The sequence below is a fragment of the Lichenostomus cassidix genome, chromosome Z (assembly GCF_008360975.1).
Source record: "Lichenostomus cassidix isolate B80296 chromosome Z, HeHo_3.0, whole genome shotgun sequence".
NCBI classification, from domain to species: domain Eukaryota; kingdom Metazoa; phylum Chordata; class Aves; order Passeriformes; family Meliphagidae; genus Lichenostomus; species Lichenostomus cassidix.
The window spans coordinates 64,170,618-64,189,498 of NC_139511.1; the positions used below are offsets into that span (position 1 = coordinate 64,170,618).

Genomic DNA, 18,881 nt, shown 5'->3' on the forward strand with positions numbered 1-18,881 from the left:
TGAGGGTTTCCCTGGTTCGGGGTCCCCACACGGAGCCCACAGGTCGAGGTGGGTTTTTTTGTTATTTAGTTATTGCATCACAATTAAATTATTTTAAGGATCTGGTCGTCAGCTATTCTGCCACGGGAGAACCAAGGCCGAGCCGATAAGGAAACCTGTTGTGGCTGAGTGTGGGGGGATGCTCAGCTGCCAAGGGCATCGGTCCCAGCTCAGGTGGGGACAGTGTGCGGCTCCGGGATGGTCGGACAGGGAAGCTTCCCCGAGATCTGCTGCACGCCCTTCCCCAGCGGCAGGTGAGCGGCACTCCTTCCTGCGATCCGGGGCGGAGGGCAGCGGGGCCTCCGCGGGCTACCTCGGGCTCGGGGTGAAGAAACACCGGGAGAGGCACGGCGGTGCCCCCGGCCAGGGGCGGCAGGATCCCGCCCGGGCGGGCGGGGCGGACCCGGGCCGCCTCCGGGATCGATGTGTCGGCGCTCGCCAGCGGCGGCCGCAGTGGCCATGGCGCTGAGCGGAGTGCGGGTGCTGGAGCTCGCCGGGCTGGCGCCCGCGCCGCTCTGCGGGATGATCCTCGCCGACTTCGGGGCGCAGGTGGTGCGAGTCGACCGCCTGTCCCGCTCCGCCGCGGCCGTGGACGTGCAGGGCCGCGGGAAGCGCTCCCTGGCGCTCGACCTGAAGCGGCCGCAGGGCGCCGCGGTGCTGAGGCGGCTGTGCGGCCGGGCTGACGTGCTCATCGAGCCCTTCCGCCACGGTGAGGGGCCGGGGGAGCGCAACGGGGCGGCGCTGCGGCCGCGGCAGCCCGGCCCGGGCCGTGAGGGGCGAGCGGGAGGCTGAGCTGCGGGGCAGCGGTGTGAGGGGCTCCCGTCAGCCTAGGACTGTGGCATACCGAGCGGGAAGTGGGCAGGGAGCAGCTTTGGAGCTGTGTTTCCTGCGAGTGGGTGACGCGTGCTGTGTGGCGGCTCGGCGCAGTGCAGCAGCGCTGTGCAGCCGCAGGGAGAAGCCGCGCTCGGACAGGGCAATGCCCCCGGCCGGGATGTGGTGAGCAGCAGGATGGCCGAGCCGAGGGGTCGCGCCGAGCTGGGGGAACCCATCCTCGCCACGTCCGGGCCTGCCCGTAAAGCCCAGCTCGCATTTGTAAGGTTGCCATGTGGGTCAGAGTCTGAGCTTTCAGTTCCTCTGAAGACAACTGTCAACAACGATCAAGATCTGACTAATGGCTATGCATTTATAAAGCACATATCTGAGGAAGATATGTGCATCCCAGGAATATAAGAGCAAGTGTTAAACAGAGTAGTATGATTCCCTTATACAGGGTCACTCTGATTCAGGATCAAAACCAGGTTGGGAACTACCGCCTTTGTCTTCAAACGTCATACGTAGTTTTAGGAAGTTGCATTCCACAAACTCATTATTTCCTGCCAGTCGTAAATCTAGTTTATGAAAACCTTCCTTACGTATTTGCAAGTACTTCCCATCTTTAGCATTAGATTAAAAATAAGACATTCTTCAAATATTCAGGTATGGAATCTTTCAGTTTTTCGAAACAGTCTTTTAAAAATAATTTTTCATTCATTGTTTAATTTCAGTATACATATTTAGTAATTAAACACTTTTAGGAATGCTTAACATCTGATTTTCAATAGCAAAATAGGCGCTTTTTTTTTTTGTTTTGAGATCCATTGACAGATCTAACGTGCTCCCTTCGTTCATAAGCCATGCAGAGGCATTCACCTGATGGTTCTTTCAGTATCCCCAGTGTTCCCCGAGGATGCTGTTCTGTTAGGAAGAGTGCCATCAAGGTGAGATTGGACAGGGCTCTGTGTGCACAGATCTAGTTGAAGATGTCTCTGCTCGCTGCAGGGGGTTGGAGTAAGTGACCTTTGCTGGTTCCTTCCAACCCAAACTATTCTATGATTCTGCAGTTGTGCTTTGAGGAGCTAGCTGAAATGTTTCAGGGATTTTTTAGAAAGTTTAGAAACAGGAGACTTTTTTTAGTTAAACATCGCACATCATTGATTATGTGTCACAAGTAATTATTTTTGTTCAGAAAACAGATTTATTATGTTTCTTACCTTAAAATTGTTTTATTCCCCAGAAGCTGAGCAAACGAAATGAAGACATTAAATTCCACCTCTTCTTTGTAGCTAGTCTCCTGTTTTAGAGAGGATTTTTTTTCTTATGAAATTCTATTTTCTTTGGTTTTATATGCACTTGTTGGTTTTTTGTTGGTTTTTTGTTGTTGTTTTTGTTGTTGTTGTTTTTTTGTTTGTTTGTTTGTTTTTCCCAGATGGAAATGCAGACAATTTTGAAACTAGATATTAGGTTTTAAAGGCCTGTAAGAGAACTAGGCAAATCTGTGACCCATCAGGAGGCTGATGTAAAACAGTGAGAAAGTGAGGGCCCAAGTAGCAGAAAAGTTTCTTCAACATAGTACCACTGATATTCCAACAATAACTTTGTGACACCAGAGGGGTCATTTGTTACCCAGTTCTCACTTGTGCATTTGAAAATTATGCACTTCACCAAATTTCACTGCTTTTACCAGGATAGTAATCACTTGGCACTGCTCAGTATTTAAAACAGTAGAAATGGATCTTTATGAAATTGAAGGTGTAGTAATATTATGGATTAGTCTTGTGAAACAGGCTGGAGTGGACTCTGGGGTGGAACAGGCATTGAAATTACATTATCCCTTCCATTCCAAACTTCATGCTCCTGCAGTGTTAGTATAGATGATAGGTCAAAGTCTGACCTGCACTGGTCCAGTAAGAAAGTATAATTTGTTTGCAACTCAAGTTTCTTCTCTTAAAACCACTGTTTTAGGGCTGCAAGATTAAAATTTTAGGCTTGATTTCTGCAAATCCATGCTGACTCAATTTATATTTCACTGATTTCATTCACTGTAATGTCCCTGCATTACAAAAGAACATATTTACTTGTGTGTGGTTGTTGCAGGTCTTCTGTTGAATAGTGGAATGGTCCATTCACATCAGTGAGTTAAAAGACACAGGAACACACAAGGTACTGAGAAATGATGAGAAAAGTATATTCCAGTGAAATACGTAAGAAATTTCAAGTGGTTTTAATATGGAAAATACAAGACTTTGCTCAGTCTCTTTTTTCTTGTTTTACAAGCTTTTGGTAGCTTTCTCTCTCATCCAGAGGTGCAGGGGTTTCTGTCATTCTTTTGGAGAAGTAAAACAGGAAAAAAGTTGGGAAAAAAAGAGAAAGAACCCTAAAGCGTCATTTCCACTTGTTTTATATTAAAATATATATGAAGTGTGTTGGTCATTTATAATGTTCACATCATCATGAATACTGAAGTGAAGTGTACTACCCTCATGAAGTTCAGCTGAGTTCTGCTGTTGTATAATCTAACTTTGAGCCATTATGTTTTGAGTATTATTGTAATTAAATGTGAATTGGAATTCCTTGCTTATGTTTTTTAAAGGTGTCATGGAGAAACTTGGGCTTGGCCCAGAGGTCCTTCTGCAGGAGAATCCCAGACTCATCTATGCTAGACTTACTGGATTTGGCCAGACAGGAAAATATGCCAAGTCTGCAGGTCATGACATCAATTACTTGGCTATATCAGGTAGGCTGTAAAATCTCCTGTTGAATAAAGTTCCTTTCCTCCCTTAAATCAAGACTCAAGAATATGTTGAAAGCAGATAGCTCAAAATTTGTCTGAGGTGCAGTCTGATGAAACAACTGATCTGAAGTGTCTCTGTCAGTGAAATGGTGGTTTCCTTTCAGTGTGCTTTTCCCTGATCCTTTCAGTCAGCTCTGGCACTTGCTTAGCCCCTCTGTTAACTTCTTCACAAGTCAAAAACTGGTCAGAAGAAATGGGGATGTTTTCTGCCAGGTTATTGAGGTGAAGCAGTTCATTCAGGGATCCAATAAATTAGCACAAGAAAGGAGGAAATATTGACTTGAGAGGCTGTTTGTTTTGCCAGCATTTTCCTTCTTTTGTGCTATTCTGTCTGAATAAAATATCAGAATATTTGTCTGAAGAGAGAACTAAAGTTTTTCTTCAGGGCCTTTCTCCTAGAAAATCTGTATACTTACAATCCTGAAAGGGCTGCAGATTGTTTTGTGTGCTTGTGAGCACAGTTTTTTTGAGCAAAACAAAACTAGGCAGTGTAAGACAGTTGAGTTCTTGTGCTTTTCTGCTTGTAAATATGTCCCCACTGACACCAACTGAAGGGAAGTGGGCCTCAAATAAAGTGGAAATGCTATATTTTATTAAGGTGTTGTGGACATCATGCTGGTTTTAAGTGTTATGATTCTACAACTATGCAGTAGCAAACAGTAACAAAATTACTGAGTTCTGGTGGTGCCCATTCATGCATGGCCCTGCCTCCTGCTCTTCACAGTGCTTCTGTTTCTGATGCTTCTCTGAGCCTGTGAATGAGAGAAAGTGGCCCAAAAGTTCTTAGATTCCCAATGGATAAATCAGTTCTTTCAGCCCCAGGAAAGGACCAGAGCAGAGGCACTGCAAATCTGGTGATCAGGTATCACCCACTATGAGAAATGTTGTGGAACTAAATTTCTTTAGCGGTGGGTTCAGTCTTCTCTCATTATGTAAAATTGTTAGAGAATAGAAAAGATTAAAGAAAAGGTGCCTCATTTGAAACACTTTTGACTTCATGTCAAGGCGATTTCAAAGTATTAGAGTATTTTTGTTCTTAGTGGAGGGAAGGAGTCAGTACAGAAACAGTATAGTCCAGCCCTACTTCAGACTGTAGTACTTTCTGGTTTACAAGTAGATTTTTTTTCTCTGGGGCTGATTTAATCAGTACTGTTTTGGTTAGTGCTATCTTACTAAAATTTGCTTGAAATTCCATGGATCAAGTTTTTATGCCTATTAAAGGAAATAGAACAAGATGCTTGAAAGGTGTCATTCCTCAAAAAGATGTCTCGTATTCTGAGTATTCTCCTAATGAGCTTTGGTTTTCTTTAACTAGAAAATGGCTTGTGTTAGGAACTCTTGAGAAATTAGCATATTAATCTTCTGGTGCCTGTGATAACTTTTTAGACTATTAAAAGGAAGATTTTAGGCGGCAACACAGCTTTTACTCTTGCACTACAGGATTTGTAAACATTTTTTACTGTTCACTGAGTTGCTTGCATGTAGGAAGGGCATTAGACCATTAGCTAACTAAACAGTGCATCCTAACTAACTAACTAACATCCTAACTAATCTAATGGTTAGCATTAGACCATTAGCTAACTAAACATTCCATGCCGTTCTCAGGAAATTCTGACCATGTATTTTGCAAGTCTCAGACCTTAGGCTGCAGACATAGGAGAGGGGTGATCACACTGCAGTTTCTTGCTTGTCCAAAGGGAATCGCTGTGAGGCAGCTACAAAGAGTAAGGTCACAGTAAAAAGGTTGTTCAGGATGGCAGAGAACTGTTAACAAGTTCAAAGCTCTGACTGAAGTAAACTGGCTTAGCCTTTGCTCTAATTCCTTTAGTTTCTGCATAATTGCTGGCATAAACATAGATTCCCTATGTTTACATTGCATGCAATCAGAAATAACCTTCCTGTGCTAGTCACCTGTTGTTCTTTTATGCAACCATTTTTTTTCCCCCAAGGTAGTTGAAGAGGGAGGATAGAACTGAAGTACAGTTGTCAGTGTGAGATCCTTTGTTATGATCATTCATTGGTTATGAGCACATAAGACTGTACATCTACATTTTTACTTTAAAATATTCAGAGAAGAACAGTTTACCAAAGTTGGTTTTGGCACACATTCATAGTGCCTTTTATGGGTGAGGTCCAAGGCATGTACGAAGTACTAATATGGAACTATTGTATACAGGGTTCGTTTTTAAATGAAATTTTATCCCTGTATAGCCAAATACCAGTGTTTATCTGTGAGACTTTAGTTAGTCTCTTTAATTAAATACATTTTCACTATGTCTTCACATATATTTTTATTCTTTTGCAAATTAAAGAGTAACTCTTTGCTAATACACAGTCAAGCAGAGACAGAAAACTAGAGAAGATTGCTTTATCCCTTATTTTTTTGCGTAGATTGAAAATAATGAAACTTTGGTTCTAGAAATGAATGTTTATAACTAATTTTATGCTTATCCTTGCTTTGTTTTCTCCTCTGTCAGGAGTGCTGTCAAAGCTGGGTAGAAAGGATGAAAATCCTTATGCACCTGGCAACCTTCTGGCTGATTTTGCTGGTGGAGGTGTCATGTGTGCAATGGGCATTGTTATGGCCCTCTTTGAACGTGCCAGATCTGGCAGAGGGCAGGTCATTGATGCAAGTATGGTAAGTTTGGTCTCAAGAGATGTGGCTTTTTTCCTATTCTAAATCTGTAAAAGGGAGGAGATTGGAGCTATTCATGAGGTTTAAAATTGAGAATTTGGGAAAGGGAAAGTAAGTGATCTGATAAAATGGCTGTTCCTTCACATGCAAGCAGTTTTCTTTCATGTATCACTGTTGCCATAACATCCTTATGACATGGAACACATACTGCAACCTTCCCCTGTCTCCCTCCTTTTGCCTGTCTGGTTTCCCCACAAAGTGTTAACTGTATATATTTGTTGAGTAAGTGTGGTATATGGAGATAGGGTGTATAATAAACAATTGGCATAATGCTTAACAGCAAAAGTGACAATACCATTAAAATAAAAACTTGCGCTAGCTTTATTCAAGACATCCTTTTATGAATTTGTGGCAGGTCATATCTTGAAGCGCTGTTCCCTGGGATAGTTACACTGCTGTGGATCATTGCCAGGACATCAATTTCAAACACTTTGTGAATGTACTGTAAAATAAATGAAAGGCTAAATTATCTTAATAATGAATACTATGGATTTTTTCCACTGGAAGGCCACCGACATACACACAGAGGAAGAATACATATTTACATTTATCCTTGAAACCTATGTTATCTTCAAGTGTTGTTTCTCTCTAGGTCTCTCTTTTTTCCTATTTTTCTTTTAAAAGAGTGTTTCAGTTAGAATTTGACCTCCCTTTGAGGCATTGTACAGTGAAGGCTAAAGTTTGGCCTTAAATATAAATTGGAAAAAAATCACATTTATTGAAACTAATCCGATTATTGAAGTTGTCTTGAAGAGAGTAGAATAGCTTGAAGAGAGTAGAATACTCTTGACTTGAGTAAGTTTTTGACAAATTCAGATGGCATTCTCAAAAGCAGTCCATGGCATTGTGGTCTAGATGAACATTTTATGGAAACAGTGCAAAAGAGGACTAATGTTTTTTACTGCCACAATAGTTATTAGTAGTTGATTGTCAAAGTGAAAAACATACCAAGTGGAGTTCTATAGAGGTGTGTTGAGGATTTTTTCAGTGTTTTCTCTGAATGATGGATGAGCGATTGTTTAATAAATGTACAGATGATACATATATGTGAAGGATTGCAAGTATGTTGGACTTGGATTAGAATGGAAAATGACCTTTTCAGACTGGAGCAATGACCTGAAAAAAAATTGGCTGCAATTCATGGATACTGCTGCTCTGTAGTCCTCTGTAGGCAGGAACAATCAGCTGCACAAATGCAGTAAGAGAACTATTGGCTAAAGTACAATCCTGGGGGTTTGCAGTAGTCACAAGCTGAACATGAGTCAACAACATCATGCTGTTACAAAACACATACATACTGTGTTAGGATGTAGAAACAGGAAATAAAACCAGCAAAGTTTCTCAAGCAATTATCCTAACCTATTCAATGTTTATGAAGTCTCAGGAAAATAATGTTTCTGACACTGGCTATCATCTTTCAAATTTGCTAATTTGAGGAAGTCCAAGTAGCACAACAAAAATTATGACTCTGAAAACAGAGTCATTCTTCTCTAAAAGAAGAATTGAAAGAGGTTGTGTATTTTGAAAGAAAAACTGGAGAATTGTGGTAAGTCTTCAAATATCAGAAAAGATACTTCTTGTGGTTTGTAGTGTTAAACAAATTTTCCTTATCATACTTCAGAGAATTAAAAGAATTTGTTAGGAGAAGAATCAGTGTAAGTCTGCTAATGCTCAAGTGAAATTTGTAGCTCATTTGGAATGGAATGGGTTTGTAGGGTTTTCTAAGCCCTTAAAAATTGTCTCTCCCAATTTTTTCTTGTCTCATCGTAATTGCAGTTCCCTGCTGACCTGTGCAGTGCTTGGTGACCTGTGAAATGGATGGAATATTGTCCAGTATCACAGGATGTACTTTTACTGGCATTTTGTCATATTCCCTATTTCTTGAATAGACTTTCAGTGACACAGTTGACGAAACTCATACATGCATCAGCAGCAGCAAAGACAATTATATTGACTGGGTGGATGAGCCTGTTCATACACCTAGGTTTTTTTCTTGGAAGTAAATATTTTTAAAATCACAACACTGCAGCATTTCAGCTGTTTTGTTTTGACTTTTTTTTTTTTTTTAAATAGACCCATTACTGAAGTTGTTGTACATTTTAAGTAGACTGAATATGTTAATGACTCAGACATGGCACAGTTTTCTACAGCAGAAGTTGCACTGTGTAAAAAGTAGACACTGGGTCCTGCATTTTATCTCAGAAGAATTAAGTGTCTGGCCTGAATTGATTCATGCTTCTCCGTGACTCTGTAAGGATCATGGCTATCCTACAGGAAGCCAGATAGCTGCCATGTGGAGTGGACAATGCAATGTGACACAGTAGGCACAATTGTACCTCTGCATTATTGCACCACACTGGAACCAAGGCATGTGAGTCAGGGACACAGTTTGGGCTCACTACAGTTCCAGCCACAAAACTTTCTGCTGATGGTAGGCATCTGACTGAGCATAACTCACTCTTTGTGAAAAGAGAGCCACAGGAAAGGATGCTGGTAATGCTCGCTTGCATAATTGTCTCATGGCAGGAGCATTTAGCAGTCCAACAGAAGACTGCGCCTGGAGGTATTCAAAACCAAAACTCCCACATCCTAGAAGCCTTCCTTAGTCATGAGGATAAAGATTAGGTTGGTGTGGATTCATTCTCACTTTTGTTTGAGCTGTTCAGTCTGCACAGACAACAGAAGGCTTGCGTAGCAGACAGGCCACCCAGTGGGGTGATGCCTCTGGATTCTTGTGCTGGCTTCAGAGACTGCAGATGTTTTTAACATGAGGGAGACATTAAGTGAAACATGTAACTGTTGCTATAATCATTCTGCAATTAGACTGAAGTGGAGTCTTATCATGTCCTTTTCATGTAGTAAGATAAGGTGACCACCTTAGCGAGTGTATAGTGTTATTTGAACATGCGTTTGGAGATCTGGTGCAGACATTTTTTACTTGTCTCTGAATTGCAGTGGGTCTCAGGCAAGACCTAGCTGTCCAGTTGCCCAGACTGGGATATTACTAAAGTCTCTATTCTGGTCAAAAGCAGATGTGCTGTTTTAAGTGTTTCCAGGGTAAGTAGCACATAGGTATTGTACAGGTGCTGACTAAGAGCTTTGTCAGCACCAAAATCTAATTTTCAATTAAAGCTTATTCTGATATTTCCCTTTGTTGGTTTTTTTGTGAATTTTTGTTCATATGAGCAGTGCAAGATCAGATCATTAGTAAAACAATCTTTATTTTAGTATCCTTGGAATAATTTTGCAGATATGTAGGCAAAGGTGTACAGTACTTTCTCATATGAAAGTATTTTAATTGACTTTAAGATATGGCAGTGAGGACAGAAGTAATACTGTCCTTGAAGCAGTACTAGAGAAGAGGCAAAGAAACACTAATTAAATGAAGAAGCTTTCTTGACTGCGTATTTCAGCAATTTGCATGTTTTAAATTCTTGCCTAAAAAGGTAGAAATTAATAGATCTTTCTACAAGAAAATTTAGTATCTTTTTATTTTGGTATGGTATCTATGCTTTTCTCTATAGTCTATGTTAGGTTAATTTTTCTCAGCTGAAAATGCATGAATCAAATGATACTCAGGATAATGCAGCTCAGGTTTTAAACTGTTCTACTGGAATGTTTCTGGCTATACACTGGCATCTGGTTTACCTTTGCTTACAGTTCTTTCAATGCAGTTGAAAGAAAACTAATTGTGCTGATGAGCAAAACTGCAGGATGTGATTTTGTTTGAAATACTGGTACAACCTTGATAATCATTGAAAAGCTGAACAAACGGAATTTTCATCTGGTTGTACTCCACACAGCCAAAATTTTGAGGAGCATGTTGGAATGGGATTAATCATGCTTTCTATTGCTATATTTGTCAGACGCTTGTCTACGTAGAGATTACTTCGCTATGTGTATATAGCTGTCAGTGACAACAGTGGGAGAATAGTTTTTTACTTAGTGTTGGAGATTCTATTTGATTTCCTTCAATTTTTCTTCTAAAAATGGCAGTCTTCTTATAATCAATATATTTAATGGAGATAAAAATTTGATACTTACAGGCCTAGGCATATTTTTCTCCAGAGGTTTAGAAGGCATTGACAGCTGTCAGATAATTAATATTGTGTAGAACCAAGAACCTTGCCCATCACTTGAAATTACTCACTCATTGTGAACATCTAATGACTCTAAACTTGCTAAATGAGGAAACTTTGTGTGCTGAAACTGTGTTGACCATCTGAAGCTGCCTTTCTACATTTATGCTCTTTCTTATTCTTTCATTCTAGATCATTTCACATATGCAGTATAAACAGTAATTGAAAATTTTAAGAAATAAAACTGCCTACCAGAGGTTCTGTCATTAAATATCTTAGCAAAAGGCAGAACTGGTAGTAGCTTTTTGTTGTTTTGCTTTATACAGAATTTAGGTAACATGCAAACTAATTTAGTAAAGCTTTTTTTTTTCTTTTTTTTTTTTTTTTCCCTAAATCTTCAAGGTAGAAGGAGCAGCGTACCTAAGTTCTTTCCTGTGGAAATCACAAAGTTTGGGACTTTGGAGCCAACCTCGTGGTGAAAACCTGCTAGATAGTGGTGCACCTTTTTATGAAATCTACAAGACCTCTGATGGAAAATTCATGGCTGTTGGTGCCATTGAGCCTCAATTCTATGACCAGTTAATTAATGGTGAGTAGGCTGGGAGAGTTGTTTCATATCAGCAAAGCATGACAGAGTGAATGCTTTAATAGTTGATTTTGATTAGTGAGCCATGGTTATGAGATGTCTGTATAAAAGCCAAACACTTCCTGAAACTAGTTGGGTAGTTGCATAGCAGTTTAGTTGACTTGTTTTTATAGCAATTAGTTTATTTCCTTTTCACCCTCAGCAAGTACACTTAAATTACAAGTATTCTTTTGGAGTTATTGTAATGGTAGTCTGTGATGTGACTGGAGCACTAAACTTTTCCTGGAAATCAGTTTTGTCAAATGATTGTGAATGTATTTTAAAAAGGAGACCTAACTCTTTGGTATTGCAAATAGAATTTCTAGTGATTTCAGGTATTTGTGCTATAATATTTTTTAAAAGAAACTATTTAAATTGTTCAGAAAGGACTATTTGCTGGAAGTAGTTCATAGTATTTCTTGATCGAACAGAATTTTTGTAGAAGCAAATTCTGCTTTTTTAGTTAATTTCCACCACACAATTTCAGAGTGCTTTTAGTGTCCAGCTGTGGGTATAATATTTATGTTTGATTAAGACTCTTTAAATATGACTATAAATCATAATTTATCTCTCTGAGAAATCAGAATCAGTTATGCAAAATATTTAACTGTGTGAAGTTTAACCAGAAATTTGCAGGTGCATCTTTACCTCTGAACTGTTTGTGTGCTTCAGGTTTTTTATCAGATACTCTCTTAGCTTCTTACTGGTTATTTAATTTTTTTTCCTGTTGTGCTTCTTTGGTAGAAGAAGCTTTGGTACATGCTTTCCATGCAGAATTTATGAAAATATAAAAAAATTCATAGAAAATTTTGTATGGTTTTTTTTCAGTTTACAGAATATGAAGGTTACAAGAAGTTCTCAATTTAAGTTTACTTTTGCTTAATGTCAACTAAGGATTCCTAAAGTGGGTGTACCCAGTGTTATGTGAACCACTTTTGTTCATGCATGACTTACATGTGGGCAGTCTTTGCTCATTGAGCGTGCCAGAGGAGTAGTTCTTGTTTTTTCTCAGTCTCTTTGCCACTGACTATTCCTTGAATGGTAGCATTCCTTGGACTGTACCCATGCTACAATTTGTACTGGTTTTGGCTGGGATAGAGCTAAATTTCTTCACAGTAGCTTGCATGAGGCTGTGATTTGGATTTGTGCTGCAAGCAGTGCTGGTAACTCACAGGTGTTTCAGTTACTGCTGAGCAGCACTTGCACAGCACTGAGGACTTTTCTCCTCCACACCCCACTCCACCAGTGAGAAGACTGGGGGTGCACAAGAATAGGAAGGGATCACACCCAGGACAACTGACCCCAGCCGACCACAGGGAGATTATGTACCATCAGGTACCTGCTCAGCAATAAAACTGGAGGGGAGGCTGATGGATGGTCACTGCTCAGGGACGGGCTAGGCATCAGTCAGTTGATGGTGACCAATTGTTCTCATTGGCAACTCTTGTCTTTCTTGCATTATGGAATTGTAAGGTAAGCCTTTGGTGGGGTAAGCCTTTGGTGGACAGGATCCCAAGGAGAGATCTTGTTTGTATACTTCAGCTTTGTTCTCTTGGAGCCTGTGGTGCTTGCCAGGTCCTTACACATCTGTAGCTGTGAATGGCTGTAAATTTCTCTTGTAGTTTAAAAAAGTCAATGTCATTGTGTGAAATATCTAAATTAGTACATGCTGCTACATGAAATGCATGAGGAAGGCTTCTGGAGTGACTCAGGGATGTATCCAACATTATGTTGGACAGATCAGATGTTAAGTTTTGAAATGCCATGTTCTTGGCTGAAGAGGATGGTATTTTTTGTCTCTGATTGTCCTGAGAATAACTTGTTTGTGAACTCAAGTTGTAAGCAACTTGATCTTGAAAAAGAAAGTGTAGTTGATTATTCCACATTGATTATTCGCAGTTCTTTGAAATGTTTCTCTCATTCAATCCCCTGAGATTTTCTTGCTTGCATAGGAATTGGAGAACAAAAATAAATGTAGAACTGTATCAAAGTAAAATGTAAACCCTTGCTCTGGTAGTTAGGTAATTTGGAATTCCAGTAAATATCTTCAGGAAGAATGTTTGTATTAAATACAAAAAAAATAAAGCTGCACACTGAAATACCCATGTGTTTGGCTTAAGTGATCAAACACTGGCCTGCAGTATTCATGGCCTGCAGTATTTTTTTCTTTGGAGACAGTTGAATCACACTTTTAAGCTACAGGAATGGGATAGAATCTGTATTTGTTCAAAAACCCCTAAAGTTCTGCAATGGTGTCTGGTCCTGTTTGTGATTCTCTTTCTCAGTGAAGCTTTTCTGGTCAGTCCTGCCTTTTTGTATTGATTGTTGCTACATGGCAAGACTTGAACTTTTCTCTCTCAGCCAGGTGGTCTAGAAAGAAGCCTCTGATGGATGAAACCAGCGGCCAGATGATAAAGTGTGGTCACTGATGATCTCTGTCATTTAAATAACTCTTTACTGAGGAAAATACTAAACCTCTGCTTTTCTTTTAGTTGTTCTTCAGAAATTTAGAGCAAAAAGGTAGAGCAGCAACTGTCAATTCTTCTGCCTGTGTTGGGAAGAAGAATTGACCCACATTGGACACTTTATTTTCGTGTTTCACAGTATTCCTTATGCTTACAATGCAGAGAAATTCCTTGATTTTGAAACAGCTGAAGTTTCAAAAATAGTTATTCCAGCAATAAAGAACTGGTGTGTATCCACTTGTAAGCAGACAACAATTGTGATCATTGTTGCATATGTTTCAGTCTGTTTCTGACATATTTAAAAAATCTAACATACATACTGCAGTCTTTCAGGAAACTTTGCTTTTTGCCTTTAATTGTATCATAGTCTTTGCTTGTTTACACTCTGTGAGATTTCTTTGTTTATTTCGTGTGTTGTTTAAACTAAATGATCAAACTCAAGATTTTCTCCCAATATTAAATTTAAAGTAACTGGTCTTTTGTCATTGTGTTTTAGATGCATATTGTAATCTGTTCAGTTTTTCACATAGGAAATATTTATTCCTTTCAGTATTCAGGGTTTCAATCTTTCTGAAGCAATAGTGTACTAAATTAGAATAGCAGAACCTTCTCGTGACTCAGGGATTATTTCCTTTCTGGGATATCTATTGCAGAAACTAAATTCAGAATTTAAGCCTCTGAATATTATAGGGAAGAAGAAGGTGCCTGTGAGAATTGTACTGCTCTTTCACAAACCTGGGGAGCTTTGACTTAGGCTGAGTTGTTCTGTTCCAGGCATTAACTCCAGCTTTGAAGTGGGTTTAAAATAGTATGTTCCAGCTATGATTTCCATAGTTTTATTTCATAGCTTTTCTCCATATTTCTGGTCAGTTCTGCTGGTGAACTGTTCGGTGCTGTTCCAGATAAAATATAGCCAAAAACCACTTGATGTTTCTCTGTCCATATTCAGAGAGTAGATTACTTTTGCCACTCTGATAGAGCGAGAGCACAAGGATATGGGCATTGCAGCTGTCAGTTGGAGATTTAAAGACTGCAGAATTGAGAAAGGAGCATGATTTCTGAACCATTTGTTCCTGCTCACAAAATCCTCTTTAGCCAAAGCAGCACTAATTTCCTTTTGGTTTTGGTTCACTTCAGTGTGTCACTGCAGAGTTCCTGCAGGAGCCCAGTGCTGGACCCAAGTGCAGTTGATGTCATGGTGATGAAAGTTCTTAAGCAGCCTGCAGGGGGAAACTAAATTTAAGAGAATAGAGTATATTAGTTTGAGAAGATTGTCGGCTTTGTAGCTTGTGCTCAGCAGGGAAAACTAAGTTTATGCTTGCCAGAAATTTATTATTCAAGTAAATTTTAAAAAGGCTTTATGAGAAATTGAAGCTGTGTAAAATAGGTGCAGTAGAGAAGTATTTTGGTCTCACTGTTGACTATTTGCTATTAACAAAAAAGGTGTAGTCCCTTTGCAGGTATTCAGTTTATTACTACAAAAATCAGACAATAAAGAGCTGAAATGCCTTGGCATCTTATGAAAAATCTGATGTAAGAAACATGTGCTACTAATGTTAAGCCTTAATCTTCTGAAGGAAAGAGACAGAATGTCTTTCAGCTGACCTGTGAATTGCTTCTGCAGGTTTGTCCTGTGCTTTAGCAATAGTTGCTTAGTATTGCTGCAGTCAGGCAATATGAGGCATGAAAAATGCAGTAAATACTGTGTATCAGGTGAGAGTAAAGGTTTGATTTTGATTTATGTGGTGTAATGTCAGTTACGCAAAGTGAACATAGTATCCACTTAGATTGATGTGAAAAGCACTGACAGTCACTGAGGTCCTGAGCATGTACTCCATGGTATCCCTTTCAGACTACTTTAGTACTACACTGTATGACTTTAGTTTAAAAACAGAAGGAAAAAATTAGGGAGCAAGTGAAAAACATAATTTACATCATTATGAAGGGTTTCCACAGGGTTCTCCATTTTGTGATTGTGAAATATTGTGTACTGTATTAAAATCTGCTGATACACTGAATGGAATACCATGTTGTTACTGGGACATGCAACGTGGACAAACAGTTTCCTCATTATGTTTTAGACTCGGTTATACATAATGTTATGTTTTATTTTAATTTACTTATTATGACAAGCCTTAAACATTGTACAAATACTGCAGAGGGCCAGGCTCTTACATCTACCCATTTGCAATTGGGGTAATTAACCATGTCAACTTGAAGTATAGCTATGGATGCCTTTGCAGTGAGGCCTGGTAGTACTGTGGGCCTGATCAACCATTTGCTGAACTACCACTTTCTGAAAAATTGTTTTGTTTCAGAAGCCTTGACCAGATGAAAAACTTTACATAATTAGTGTAATGAAAGTTTGCTACTCTCTTGGAATATTTTGAAATTCAACTCCCTCTCACAGTGAGAACAAATTGTATTTAGTCATAGAGAGTGCGATGGCATTCACCTTACAGCTGTTGTTTGGGTGAAAATTAAAGTTTCCTATACTAGACGATACTATTCAGTCGTGTTGTGACAACATAATTTCAAAATAACTCTGCTATGACCATACATACTTGAAAAGAAAATTAGCAAGTTAAACAAAGAAAATCCTGAACAAAACTGCTTTTGAAATAGTGTGGCTGAAATAATATAAAAAACTGTTTCAATTTCTGACATACCAAAGCAGCTTCACTGATTCATCTAATCAGTTTTCCTGGTTTCTTTCTCTTGAAATAGGTGCCTGATTTTACTAGAGTTTGTCTAAGAGGTTCTGTAGAAATAGAGATTTCCGTTTGCTGCATCAATAAATGACATGCAGATATATGTCAATAAAGCTGTAGCATTTGAAGGAGATTTAAAGCTACATCATTATAAGGAGACAGTTTTTAATTTTTCAAAACTAATTTCAAAGCGGTACTAGAGTAGGTTGACTGGGCTTTTCCATACCAAAAATCTTAGATGAAAATTGAACAAAAACTTGGAACTAAGTAGTGGTTGCTTTATAAGATACTTTGTATAAAAGATACTTTCCTTTTGATTAAAATGAGTGAAGTCTGTCCTCTTGTGGTACCCCAGACAATTCTGCGCCAAGTAATAGTTTCCTTGTTGAGTCAGTCACTTCTGCTCTGATACTGCTCATCTGCACTACAAATAGTGAGCACAAGCTGGAAAATGAGAAGCTGTAGTGCTTAAGTGGTGTTGGTTTGTCCTATTTAAAGTTGAAGTCTTCAGTGGTAAGCAGAAAATGAGCATGTATTATTAAATTCCAGGTTCTGCATATTGTTCCAGTTTGCCACTGTGTGCAGCGAGGCTCAGCCAACTTCCCGTCTGCCACAATCATCAAAAATAATTGTGTAATGGGGTAATGGTAGACTTCTGCTCATGTTGGACGGGCTGCTAGGACCCAAACATAGTTAAAAAGAAAACGAACACTATGAAACAAAGTTTCCACTTGACAAGATTTCATGCCTTGAGACAAGCTCAGGTAGTGTGTAGTCACTTAGCTGTACTTACTGAAGAAGGTAAATTTTTCTTACCTCATAGTTCATAAGTAAACTATACTGCACTGTTTGTCTCTACTAGTATACTTTGCAAATCAATAATCAAATTAATTTTGAAAGTATTGCTAGCTTTTATTTAATCATAATGTTCAACCAATGTGAGTGATCTTCAGCTGATCTCTTTTTTGGGATGACATGAATGGTTATGAACACCAGGAGTGTAAGTTCAGTGATTTAAGGTGCACATGTGTTGGTAAAACCATAAGGACTGGTATTTACCATTCTAGAAAGATGTGAAAATGCTTGCTTTGTCTTTGACTGTGATGAATTCCTCCTGAAAATAAACAACTGCAAGGCTGTGTTTATGGGTCTGGAGGCTGGCAATTTCTGTTTGTTTTCCTTTGAAGTGCCAAAGTATGATTTCAAAGCATGTATTCATTTTCAAAACTACTCCAGATAGTGCTGGAGCCTGTTTGGACAGTGAAGTGAAGAAGCAGGTCAGTCAGCCTGCAGGCACCTGCAGCTGAGCTGCCTCATTCACATTGAGCTGGGCACATCCATTCACATCTTCACATCTGTGGCATGGAAATAACCCCATCATGTTGAAATTCAAACACTGTAGGCTGCTGGATGTCCAGCTCTGGGAGATAAGTGTATTGCTGAAGTCCAGGACCCATTCAGCAGATTTCTGTGCTGCTACTGCCAGGTAGAAAATATGATATCTATTACAGAAGCTGTTCTCAGGACATTATTACCTCTAGGCAGCTGCTGCTTTTGTGAAGTGTTTATATAAATGAGTTTTTATTATATGTACTTAGTTAAAAGGCTGTAGCTGATGCAGTTTAGTCTCATTGTAAGTGTCACAGAACATTTTATTCCTCTGCTCCCTGCCCTGCACAGATACCCAAATAACATTCAAAGTGACTTTCAGTATTGTCTGCAAAATATTATCCTATTGAGGAATACAATTAGTTGCAGGAAGTTGTGGGAAGCACTTAGTAATTTCTTTAAGCCATACAATAGTTAAATTTTGCTTTTCTCCTTTCAGGTCTTGGGCTAGATTCAGATGAACTCCCCACTCAGATGAGTACCTCGGACTGGCCTGAAATGAAGAAAAAGTTTGCATCCATATTTGCACAGAAGACACAGGCTGAGTGGTGCAGCATATTTGACAGTACTGATGCCTGTGTGACCCCTGTTTTATCCCTGGATGATGTTGCCTCACATCAGCATAACAAAGAAAGAAGTTCTTTTATCAAAAATGATCAGGGAGAGATAAGTCCTAGACCTGCTCCTCTTCTATCAAGGACTCCTGCTGTTCCATCAAGTAAAAGAGATCCTTTTAGAGGGGAACACACTGAAGAGATACTTCTAGAGTATGGGTTCACTAAGCAAGAGATTGCTAAACTTCATTCTGAAAATGCAATAGAAGTCAATAAACCAAAAGCTAATTTATAATCTCTGACTATACATGTCAGATAAATTTTGGGGATACAGTAAGTTTTTATGCTTTAAAATTAAACTATAGTACAAATAAATATTTACATAATACTGCTTTTAAATAATATATATTTTTAAAATTATTGGCATTTTAAATTTAGTTTGAAAACAGTGGGACTTACATACTTGCATTCATGGATGATCTACTGTCTAGAATGATACTGTAATTGTGATCTGAAGAGCTACACAGTTTGCTTGGTAAGCACCTGTAAATCCTCCAAATGTTTGTTTAAATATTGTGGTTTGATTCTTTTAATTCTTGGTTACACCACTGATCTGTAATATATGTTGTAATTACCTGAAAGCAATCCTTTTAATAAAATATAGTTATATTCTTGCTAAAGGAGTGATTGTGCCATTTATTCAAGGATTAGAAG

General features: G+C 39.1%; 1 protein-coding gene across 2 annotated transcripts; it reads left to right on the forward strand.

Annotated features, from left to right (window-relative positions):
* The first annotated feature begins 359 nt into the window (after positions 1-359).
* On the forward strand, positions 360-18,847 carry AMACR (alpha-methylacyl-CoA racemase). 2 transcript variants are annotated; one of them, XM_085042281.1, is made up of 7 exons: positions 360-748; positions 2,384-2,390; positions 3,168-3,251; positions 3,447-3,592; positions 6,127-6,287; positions 10,826-11,012; positions 18,053-18,847. In XM_085042281.1, exons 1-7 carry the CDS (start codon positions 463-465, stop codon positions 18,460-18,462), a joined length of 1,281 nt encoding a protein of 426 aa, XP_084898407.1. In that variant the 5' UTR covers positions 360-462; the 3' UTR covers positions 18,463-18,847. The 2 variants fall into 2 exon arrangements, with proteins under 2 accessions (XP_084898407.1, XP_084898406.1); XM_085042280.1 differs by lacking the exons at positions 2,384-2,390; positions 3,168-3,251 and having other exon boundaries at positions 372-748; positions 3,449-3,592.
* The last annotated feature ends 34 nt before the right edge of the window (positions 18,848-18,881 follow it).